This window comes from Centroberyx gerrardi, chromosome 16 (assembly GCF_048128805.1).
Source record: "Centroberyx gerrardi isolate f3 chromosome 16, fCenGer3.hap1.cur.20231027, whole genome shotgun sequence".
In the NCBI taxonomy this organism is placed as follows: Eukaryota; Metazoa; Chordata; class Actinopteri; order Beryciformes; family Berycidae; genus Centroberyx; species Centroberyx gerrardi.
Window position 1 is genome coordinate 17,558,713 of NC_136012.1, and position 11,734 is coordinate 17,570,446.

The 11,734-nt window shown below is 42.9% G+C and overlaps 1 protein-coding gene across 1 annotated transcript; it reads right to left on the reverse strand.

The window, feature by feature from the left end:
• Positions 1–222: 222 nt before the first annotated feature.
• slc25a43 (solute carrier family 25 member 43) lies at positions 223–6,225 on the reverse strand. Its single transcript, XM_071917100.2, has 5 exons — positions 5,803–6,225; positions 3,964–4,205; positions 3,459–3,631; positions 1,703–1,837; positions 223–1,081 (listed from the first exon to the last, which is right to left on the reverse strand). Exons 1-5 carry the CDS (start codon positions 6,069–6,071, stop codon positions 869–871), a joined length of 1,032 nt encoding a protein of 343 aa, XP_071773201.1. The 5' UTR covers positions 6,072–6,225; the 3' UTR covers positions 223–868.
• Between the last annotated feature and the right edge of the window lie 5,509 nt (positions 6,226–11,734).

Genomic DNA, 11,734 nt, shown 5'->3' on the forward strand with positions numbered 1-11,734 from the left:
ACTCTGGGGTAAATACCATGGTGGTGTGTGCTGTAATTCCTCCAAAATTAAACATGTAGAAAAAACATAACACTCTTGTCACTCTGAACCTGGATACAAGAAACTGGGCTTCACCACTAAGTGAAAGTGTAGCCCTATAGATCATGATCTATGTTTGAAATACATTTTCATTTGTATCGAGATTTCCAAAATATACAAAAGAAAACCTTTACAACAAAAAAATGAGGAAATTTAATGTTGTAAGTGATTTGCTCCTGTCACAATTCCTGTTAGCACTTCAATGATTGTCTCTAACCTACTCAAATCATTATGAAGAATCAGAATTTAACATTCATTATACATTAGCAAATGTCATACATCACACAAGCAGTGCTTAAACTGCAATTTATGGGTTAAGAGAGCATTTTAAACTATAGGCTATGTGCAATACTATGGCACTATCAGATGTCAATGCCACAATAATTGAAATAAGCCCAACAATAAATAGCAAACTCTCAAGGCACATAATGTTAACTTAAAACCATGTGCACCATAAACAGTTCTGGAAATACACTGAGGGTAAGTGAACAAACTAATTCCTTTACATATGAGGTTATTTTTGTGCTTTGTTCCATGCTGGGCTATGGCAAAAGCACCATGATTAAAAAGTCAATAACGAGATAATACTGCTGGAAAAAATAACAATGTTCTGAGTGAGGTAGACCTTTGCTGACAGGACAGTACACACGTGAGTCAAGTATAACACACAAATCAAAGCTGAAATACAGTATAATACAATTATCAGACACTTTAAAAGTATTAGAATCCTTATTTTATACACCAGTGTGGTCAGCAGTTCTTCACAAGACGTCTTGCAGCACGTACGCTTTCACCAACGATTTCCAAGCGACGACTCCCGCGACCGAAAGTTCCTGTTTCTCCAGTAGCGCTTCACCTCTTCCAGCTCAGAAGGCCCCAGGCTCTGGTCGACCCCTGGGGCGAGTTTATAGCTCAGAGGAGAGACGATGTATCCGTTGCGGTAAAGGCAGACCTGCTTGCACATCTCAAAGCAGGTGAAGAGAAGGCCAAAGTAGGGGACAATCTGTGAGGGAATGACAAGAGGTTAGAAAATAGAGAAGAAGAGCCCACATTTTTCATCAGTAATTAATGTACTTTAAGTGCCTTGTCCATGTGTAGACCTGCACAGAGACGGTTATGATCTGGTTTGGGCATGACTAAAAGCCAAACAGTATGCATGATGTTCACACAAATTGTTTCTAGCCTTGTATTCATTCAGATCGACATCTTGCGAGAGGGCCTTACATCTTTAAAAGAATGTACAGCTATCATGAAATGACATTTGGAGCTGAAATATGAGAGTGGAGCATGCTGTTCCAGAGACAGACTTTGCTCACCTAGCTTGTGACATTCCTGCTATGAAGTACAGTCAGTGCATTGCTTTCCATGCCCCCCCTCCCCCCTCTTGCCACGTTTGGGACATGGGTTACAATTCTTTCACTGTAATAAAGTCATGTTTCAAAGCACGTGCAATCACTGTTCTCTATAGTTTATTTTGGATCCTGTTTCTTCTCATAAAAACAAGTTAAAAATCAAGCCAACACTAGTCATATGAACGATAAAGGGTACAATTGTGTCTAGTATAACTAATGAGAAAACCTATAACGTATGGCAGATTATAACTAACATATAAGTCAAGCTCTACCTTGATTGTACTGGCTGTAAAGCCATTCCACAGTGAGAGGATGCCCTTGTTTTTCACCACCTGTATGAAACAGTCCTTCATTCCACTGAAATGGACGTCAGCTCCACCACAGTGGGGAAGACGGGCATTCTGGGCCTGGGAAAAGAATAAAAGTGAAAATGAATAGCAATGAATCAGCAATGTGTCATGAAGTGTCTATAGAGTGACAACCAGGAAAGTCAAGTGGGTTCATAACAAGTTAGAGAGGATGCATGCACTTCATGGGATTTCTGTCAGTAGTAATCAAAATATAAATACATATATCGACGTTGAATTGATAATAAAAAATGCTGTAAAGGAAAACCGACACTGCTGACTCTATTCAGGATTGCTTTGAGACCAATATGTGATAAGATACCTGCATTTTTTCTTTTTTGTTACATGTGGGTAGATCTGCTAATTTAATTAACTTAAACATCTCAACCTTTAGTAGTGATGAACCAGCGCAAATTGGCTATGAAATATCTTAATGGATTAAGATAAGAAACAATGGTCAGAGATTTTAAGTCATATCAAGGGGTACAGTAACACAGCACCAACACTGTTTTTTTCCCTTTTATAGATAACAAAGAAACAATGAGTGTGTGATCATTCAGATAGAATAGTGATACACAGGATTAGAATTTAGAAGCAAAACAGAGCAGTTACAAGTGTATAAGGAAACTGTTCTGAGTGACACATGATTGTGCTGCTTGCAGTAGTAAAAACATCTCTCTCAGTCACATTGCATGCCCTTTGGTTAACCACAGAAGCCACTTTACAGGCTGATCGTCATGTGACAGAGGACACTGGTCTCTCTGTAGAAGTGTCAAGTGTCCCCAAAGGGAACACACACACACAGCCACAAGTCTTTTCAAATATTCACGTTTGGGGAGGAAACATCACGCTAACTAGTGAGTTAAACAATACTTAGCCTAAACCATTACCCTGAGCTTCTGCAAACATCCTCTCTTTTCCCATCATGTTCTCTGCCTGACATTTATTGTTTAACTCTGAACCTTTGATGACCGAGAGACAACCAGAGAAACTATAACTGAAGACCTAAATTAGATAATTATGTGCGGGCATTTCTCATGTAGCTTTGATGGTTTGATGGACTGAAAATACATGACGCTCAGCTTGCCTGTGTGTGATAGTTACTGGCTATCTTTAGAGAACTTATCTATAGCTTCTGCAGACCCGGGACAACATTCACATTCTCAGCTGCTGCTGAACCTTGTGGCAGCTAATAATAGGCCGATAAAACCGGATGTAGTATTCTGTCCTTCGCGGTGCTATTGTTCCGCATGTGTCCTCTCAAACGTACAGAAGACGTCTCACACACGTGAAGGGAACACTGTGCAGACCAAGCATCGCCAAGCATGGCATGTTTTTTCATCTGCAACTACAGTATTTTTACAGTACATATGAAAAATGTCTTGCATATGTCTAAATTTCCACAGGCTAAATCATTTTGCAGGCTCACTTGAAAGAGGAGCCACTAATGTTATTTTGAATGAAGAACTGGAAAAGTTTCCCCACCATTGAGTGACCAAATAAGGGAAGGCTTCATTTAGCCATGTCCAAACTGCCCCCTTGTGGACAAAATGTGGCATTACAACAGCACAGAGGAACTACACTGCACTCTTGTTTACAGTCATTTCAAAATCATTTCAGGCAAGAATGTGAGAAACAATAACCGACATGCAGAAAATGAGACAATCTAGTAGTGACATACCTGCATCTTCCGTTTTACAGTTTCAAAGGGGTAGGAGAGGGTCTGAGCCACTCCTGCTGCAAGACAGCCATTAATGAAGTTCTGGAGGGAAGTGAACCGGAAAGGAGGCTCCTGCCACAGCTTGTCCAAGTTCATGTAGACTGCATAGCAGCCAATAGAGAAGGGAAATGCACCTGTAGCAAAATGAAGTAAAAATGCATAATTACTGTAACATAAAAGACTGTAGGTGAAAATGATTGCAAGGAGGTATAGAGATGCCTTTAATAAGGGATGGAGGTTAAAGATTTTGGTCACCAGCCCATCAAGATTACTTGGCCGCTAGCTCTATGCCAACTCAATTAGGCCCCATTTAAATTTTGGCAAGTGAGGACAATTTTCAAAATCAATAGCCATCAACAGTGAGTGGAATATCAATAATATATTTTAATCAGTCAGACCCGTGTAAACATGACCTTTCACCATGCAGTAAGTGAAATGCAGACTTCTTCAAAACAGGCATGCATACCTAAGACGGTGAGTGAGAAGCCCCTATAAAGAGCAGGGAGTCCTTCAGTCCGGTAGATCTTTGTAAGAGTGTGAACTACGCCGACGTATGTGGGCTCTCTGCAGTTCTGGACGATGAGCCTGGTCTCTGCCACCTCCAGAGGGTAAGTGGCCAGGGCGGCGGCGACCCCGGCCAGGCCGCCAGCGAATATGGCCCTCCACTGAGAGATGAAGCCCAGCTCATCCATGTGGAGGTGGACTATCCTGGACACAGAGCAGGGCAAAATTAATGACACTTAGCAGCAGGGAAAGTGATGATCGGACAGTCAAGTTCACGCTAATCTCATCTCAGGAACTGACACTAGCTTTTGCTTACAGTATATTGTATATAGATCGCCAGTTCCGCTTCTGTTTATGCTTTTTACTTCATACACTTATTTATTATAGTTACTGTATGAGGATGATGATGATGACTTGTGCCTATGTAGCCTATTATTTGTTGTCACTTGATGTGTCCCTATGCTAAATGTTGGTCGTTAATGTTTTAATGTTGCTCAATGTCTTTAATGTTTTTTATGTTGCTCATTCGTGTGCAAGACAAATTCCCTCCGGGGCAATAAAGGTTTTGTTCATTCATTCATTCGTTCATCTGTCTGTTTTGATGGCATTAGTTGACAGATGTCGGTTTTTAAGCGTTCATGTTCTGTTTATTCTGTCTATTTTGTATATGTTTCTTTTCCTATCAATATTTAATCTTTTTCTGCCCACTCTCAGCACCCGATGCACTCCTGGTCGTCCTAGAATGGGGATCCCTCTCTGTGCGGGGCCTTTCCCAAGGTTTCTTCCATCTTTTTTATTTAGTTCTTTTTTGTTTTTACTTATTTTCATTGAGCATCTGAGTTTGCGGGGTGTCGTTTTTTGTTTCTGTTTTTCATTTAGTGTGTTAAAATGTGGGCTATTTGAGACTGTAACTGTGCGACTGTTATAGAAAATAAATTTTACTTAATTTGAAAATAGATAATTTTTTGTTTATATTTCTTTCCTGATTAGAGGTTTGTTTTTTGTTTTTTTATCTCACCTGCACAATGAGAATCATCTGAAATCTATCATCATCAAGTATTACATATGTTGGTTATTAATTACCACACAAAAAGACCTAATGAATTACTCAGGCCATGTGTGTGAGAGAGACACACGGTGTAAAATCGCCTTCCTTTCCTGGAACACTGTGTACTGAACAGTCATTTTCCTAGTAAGGGAGGGGTGGTGTTTACATGTACACGTGCCGTGAGATAGGCTATCTAGTGACTGGGGGAACTACAGTACAGCCTACAGTAGGTAGACAGATAGTCTATTTATGACAGTATGTTGGATTACACAAGTCCACGGCTGTTATTTCCCCGCATGTTTATTTACCAGCCATGCTGTGGGGGTGCGGTATGTTTTGCCCTGAAGTGACACCACAATCGGCTGAGCAAATGCAGGCTTCTGACTGGCTAAAAATGAAAGGTGCGCCTCATCCGAGAAAACAGGAAGTGTATCTTTAGCTGCTAGCTAGCTAGGCTAGTACTGATAAAAGTAAACAGACTATTAAAAGTAAGTTTAATAATTTCCCTAATTCGCCAGTCAGTTCAAACTACAAATAATGACTCTGATGGCCGAAAATGTCTATTCAAGCTGATAAGTGTTGATGTTGTAGCTATTGTTCACAACACACAAGCCTGACTTGCTAACCAAACGTTAGCTAACTAGCTAATCTTAGCTGCTAAGCACAACTCACAGGAAAACAAACACAACGAACAGTTATCCAATAGCTACAAGAAGAGACAAAACAATCGGCGTTATAATAAAATGTACCTACTTTTTATATGTGGCCAAATGAACTGCGCTGTAGGGGAACAGTCGGAGACAGGAGACAAGATTTCCTTTCCAGAATCCTCGAAGTCCCTCATTCTGGTAGATGAGGAGGAAACTTTGCCAAAACCCTCTCTTGCAATGAAAAGTGCCCACTTGACTTTTAATTTTGACTACCTCCAAAGGCGACGTGACAGTTTTACTGAAAAATCCGGCAAAACCAACACAGGAAAAGCTTTGAGAACTTGTCAACCTATCATCTTTAACTGTTGCCATAACTATAAAATCCCCGCCGAAACTATTTTTTCCCCCTCAGATGACTTCAGTTTTCTTCTTCTAGGGACAGGTAGGTATTTGTTTATGTAGTTTAGACATCCAAATATAGGACCGAGAAGAGATCCGTCTCCTACCCAGGCCAGCGGTGTTGTGTGACAGCCACGTCACTTTGGTCAGAGATGGAGAAACGGTGCGCCGAGCCAAGCTGAAGCTCCAGCAGCAGGCCACTGGATGGCGCTCTTTGGCCCAGTTTGGGAGCTTGGAGCAGGCTGAGCAGATTCCCCTCGGCCTGAGAGGACAGAGGTACTGATGGTGTGGTTTTAGACAGGGGGTTCCCATGCTTTCTTGATGTCAAGGGCCCCCAAATATATCGGTATTGGCCGCTGACCCCCATTTGATTAAAAAAAAAAAATGTGTCCCATGTAGCACCCATCTAAGAAGATATTTTTATTGTTAAATATAATTTTGTTTAGAACTGCATAATTGTCTTTAATGCAGGTGGATAGAAACTGAAATCTGTGATCAGTGTAGTCATTTTTATACATTTTATTATTGGACTAAACTCTAGTGAATTAGTCAAATTAAACCATTCCTCATATTTTCTGCAGACCCTTCAACCCCCCTCAAGGAACCCCTGGGGGCCTCGGACCTCACTTTGGGAACCACTTATTTTGAGGATGACTGGTGCAACTTCTTCCCTATAGGTGGCGCAATACTCCATGATTTGGCTTAATGGCAACCCTGCTCATGTGGGATGGTTTGTTATTCCACTTCTTAGAATGAAGAGTATTTTAAGTGTCATTCTTCCCAACTGCATTAAGGATGAATTTGGAGTGGAAAAGAAAAAGTACAGGAAAGGGACGTGCTCATTCAAAGCTGGGCAGTGGCTGACATCCAGTACTCTCATTTATATCCATTTTTATCAAAATGTTTTATTGATCTCCCCCGCAAGTTTCCCCTATATGCAGACTGGTATTTACAGTCTACTCTCCAATGTGTGTCTTTTACTGTTCCTTTGCAGTGTATGTGTGTATGTGTTGTCCCTGTACCAATATGCACTTCGACACTGCAAATTGTCAACACGTTTCTGCACCAGCTAGACAAATTCTTGTGCATTTATTGTACTTTGCACTTAAACTGATTCTGATTCACTGTATAACTGTACTTATCAGCAGGGTTTGTTGTCCCTATCTTGTTTCAGCCCAGTGTTTGTTTTCTCCCTGTCTTTGCCTGCCAGGAGCGCCTCCCTCCCCTGCCGGGCTGACAACCTCAGATGCATGCGAGGAGCCCACCTCCTGTCTGCGGCTGGACCACTTGGCTCCCTCACAAAGGCTTCTGGAATAACAGAGCCCACCAGAGGAAATGACAGCCTGTGTTCAAAAGAGGTTTCCCTCACTCCCCCTCTCGCTGCCTACTGGGGGTGGAAAAGGGTGTGGTTGTGTGTGTGTGAATGGGACACTAGCTTTCACCCATGGAAACTCAATACGTATAATTCTGATGCAGTGGAGGTTACAGTAATGATTATTAAGAAGGAAGTGCTGAGCTTCTTTATTGCTCTCTGAGTTGTGCAGACACCAGAGTTATAGTTAATATTAACTATTCAGGCAGTTGGTCTGGTATCTTAAAGGTCAAATGTAAACTGTGAACAGTAATTTTTGTCACATATGGATAGGGTCCACTGGAATTTTCAAACTCACATTGAGTTAATAGCAAATCAATGAAATTTTACAAGCCAAAATGATGGCTTGGCATGAAATGATACTTGGCTTTCGAGCTCCAGCTGAAGAATGTCAAAGTGGGAATACAAATTTTTCTTTGCTCCCAAGAGCAATAAAAGACTCAGCGCTTCCTTTGAAAAAGCTTTGGAAACCCTCTTTGATCTCACTGTCATATGCATGTGGCTCCCAGTACAACAGATAATGGGATGGCTTTCTTTAAAGATAAGTGGTGCGATGTTGCATCTTATCAATTAGTGCCTCAGCAATCTAACAGCACACCTAGAATCTGTTGCCACTCTGTCTCGAGGGTCCCTTAGTGTCATGTGCTGTCCTTCCTCTGCCCCTCACATTGTCATTGCCCTCCACTATTTGTATGGAATACAGATAGAGTACTGCCTTCTTCCTGTATGTATATTCCCCTCCTGCCTTCTCCCTGAATGAGTGTTTCCTCCACAGAGTAGCGCGGGAGCTGCCTGCATGTCTTTGTGTCTCAGGCACAGGCACATAGCAGCAGGTGTAGGCTGGCCGAGGCATTGTCATGCTCTGGATGTCATGCGCAAATCAACCCTTGATCTCCCACTTTGAAGTGAAGTGCTGAAGGACCTGACAAAGCGGTCTGCATGCATGCGGTGTGGACTTGCGGCAGTCAACAGAGGGCGCCTGCGACCAGCGAGGACGCACACGGGCCGGAGTCCCCGTCCTCCTCACAGACTGGTGCCAGGCTCACAGACTGCTGCAATAAAATTCTCACCTCATTATCTGAGACAGTCACATCACAGGCTTGTGTTGGGAGGGGAGGGGAAGGGGAAGAAAGGGCGGGGGAAGGGGAGGGGAGAAGGTTTGGGTGGGTGAGAGTGTATGTGTGTGTGTGTGAGTGTGTGTGTAGGGCGGGGGTTGAATTGGTGAGAGAAATAAGACGTAAGAACAATTCACTGTGGCACTGTGTTGACACCTCTAACCAGAAAGGCTCAGGCCAAACTGCCACACTCTCTGGCTCACTTTACAGGAATGGGAGACTTGTTATGCACAGGAGCCCAATTTTGAATTAACGGTTTCTCTAATGGGTTAACTGTGAAAGTCTGCCAGTGATTGTTAGGATTAGTCAACACAATTTTGCACCTCATTATCGGGAATGGTCTTTATTACAAAAACAGACAAAATACTGTAATGTCAGCCCTGCACACCAACAAATGTGTCCTAAAATACAATACCTAAAACACAATATCTACAATAAATGTGTAGCCTTAAGCAGTTCATTTGTGTAGTAACACAACAATAGATTATTATACCAACTTGATTAATATTAACTTTTTCATTCACATTAACATTTAATTGGAATTGTTAATTTATTATGTTAATTACAGCTTACCAAGAAAAATGCCTTGGTGTGTCAATGCAAATTAGTGTGAATTTTGAATAGAATTGAATTGGAATATGTTTTAAGAATAATTTTTCTCATTGTTGGTGGAATTTCTGTTCATTTGCTTGTGGAAAAACCATACAAGGAACATTGTATTGCCTATTTCTTCATTGCAGTATTCAGTGATGTGGATGACCGGGAGGCTCATTGTCTGTGAGGATGCTGAAGAGAACTAAAAGCTCTGGGCTCCTGGCAGCTGGTGTCCCCTTATCTTCCCCTGTACAGCCAATAAATCAATATCAAATCTAAGGAGCAGGAAGCCAGATGGCCTTCCCACAGACCCTCAGCCCACTAGGTCAGAGCCTCTCAGGGCCTGCATGGCTACTGTACCGCCGGTGCATGCAGCTACAGCCTTTGAAGACATACACATTCAACAAGGAGCCCATGAATGACTAAAGGGAACAAATAAGCTGTTACGACTCTGGTCAAATCAGTGTTTGTGTTTCCATCCACATCAAAGGCCCCGGTCTGTTTGATATGCAGCCCCCACACCTTGATCCAAGCCACGTACAGGTAGAGGGGAGGAGCAGTCCATTGAGGGGAGAGAGGCTCATGTGGTTTCTTCTCAGCCCTGGCTCGAGGGCAGCTGACCCAGACGAAGGGTCTGGTGGTGTCTCTTATTCCCCAGGGAGCAATTGCCCCCATACACTCATCACTAGACACATAATTTATTGGGTGGCCTATTGATTACATGCTTTTAAGGAATATTTGCAAGAATTTCTAACAGCGCTTGCAAAAGAAGAATACATTTTTGAGTTTGAAATTAAAATAATACCATACCCTTCTGTTACCTTAAGTCACCATGACAACAGAAGTAAAGATAGCTGAAAGAAAAGGGTGTGGAGTGGCTAGTGGCTGGCTCGGAGTAGGGTCAATGAGGTCACTTACCTAAATACATCCCGCCAGACTCATCTTGATTTCTGTGTAGGCCAGGGGTCAGGTTAAACAGTAGTTTGATTGAATGGCTGTTCACAGGCCAGTGTGAAATGCCAGCTCTATTGCAATGTGGGAGCGGGAAGGAGGGGGTTGCTGTGGCCTTTGTGTGGCCCACAGTCTTAGAGCACGGACCCATTGTTAGAGGCTGAGCGGCCAGCCCCTCAGACTCTCCTAACCCTGCTTTGTCTCGAGCAGCGTGACCATTTCCTTCATCCAGGTCAGGGCAGGGTCGTGACTTTGGACACCGGTCCTCCCTGTCTGTCTGCGCGGTCTGCACACTCATAAATGGACGCAACACTGAGACAGATGTACTGTTGTCACATTTCAGTGGGGAAGCTGTGGCTGTTGGAGCAGAGCTGAGCCTTTTTGAACTAAGAGGATGACAGAAAGATCAGTCCTGACAATCATCCTGACTCAAATTCACAGAGGGATGCAACCTAATGGACACCTTTGACATCAAAAAATTAAAATGAAGGCAGACATATGACATTTTAATGTGCAGAAAAAATCTCTTAAACCTATCCATAATGTAAATATAATTCAATCTAAATTTAACCTGCATGGTCAAAGTGAGAGATATCTCGCTCGTCCTGATAGCGAGCGTGTAAAACACAGTACCATATACACAGAGCTGAGATAACCTCTGAGTTGCCCTAAGTGTCTGAGTTATGCAACGGAGCAGGGTCAGAAGAGTGAGCAGCACCCTCCCTCTCTCCTCAGGCTGGACCTGCCTTATCACCGCCTGCCCCTCGCGGTGATAAGAAGAGGAAAGGCCAAAGGGCCATAAGGGACAGTGCGCATGGTTCAGGTCAACACAGTGTGAGCAGGCTGGGCTCGAAGGGGAGGGAAGGTGGACAAGAATATTATCTGATAAGAAACACCCAGGTCTTTTGATCTCTGAGGGCCTGATACTGGGCTACAGGGAGTCATGCTGGGCGGACGAGCTGAGCGACATGGCAGGTACAAACAAGCGAGCCCTTGAAGATCATCTGGGACTAAGTATATAGTCAAACAATTACACAGAGGGCACTGGAAAGTCTCTAGTGACACACACACACACACACACACAAAGACACGTTTCTTTCTTGTTGTCTTTAGGAGTTCACACTAAAGGAACACTCTAAACATGTTAGTCATCGTTTTATATCGGAAAGCATGAAGAATGCCCCAATTGTTGATAGAGCAAGAAAAAGCGGCCGGCAAAATCCTGACTAATAATATAATTTAAAAAAAGCACAGAACTGTTGTATGATGCAGCATTTCTTTGGCAATGTAAGCCATATGGATAATAAGGCAATATTATCAAACTCAGTTAAAATCATTGAATCAGTCCCAAATTATGAGCCAATCGACTAGAAACTTGAATGTCACAGTGTGGTCCGGTGGGTTTTGCCTCTCAAGTCGTTGATTTAGAAGCGTCATGTGGAGGCCAGACAGGGCCCGGGGCTGCAGTGCGAGCTGCGGCCTGAACCAAATGCCTCGTTGTCTCGCCCAGGGGAAGATGGAGGGATTTTTGCCTGGAGTGGCCGGAGCGGGGGTAGCAAGCTGCTGCGGAGTTAATGTGTCCTTGGTTTCCCCTTAGCAACAGT

Excerpts from the sequence above, each read along its gene's own strand:
- slc25a43 (XM_071917100.2), bottom strand. The coding sequence starts at position 6,071 with ATGGCAACAGTTAAAGATGATAGGTTGACAAGTTCTCAAAGCTTTTCC. Across the intron at positions 3,632-3,963 it reads CTTCTCACTCACCGTCTTAG|GTGCATTTCCCTTCTCTATT; the intron begins GTATGCATGCCT and ends ATTTTGCTACAG. Across the intron at positions 1,838-3,458 it reads CTGTAAAACGGAAGATGCAG|GCCCAGAATGCCCGTCTTCC; the intron begins GTATGTCACTAC and ends TTCTTTTCCCAG.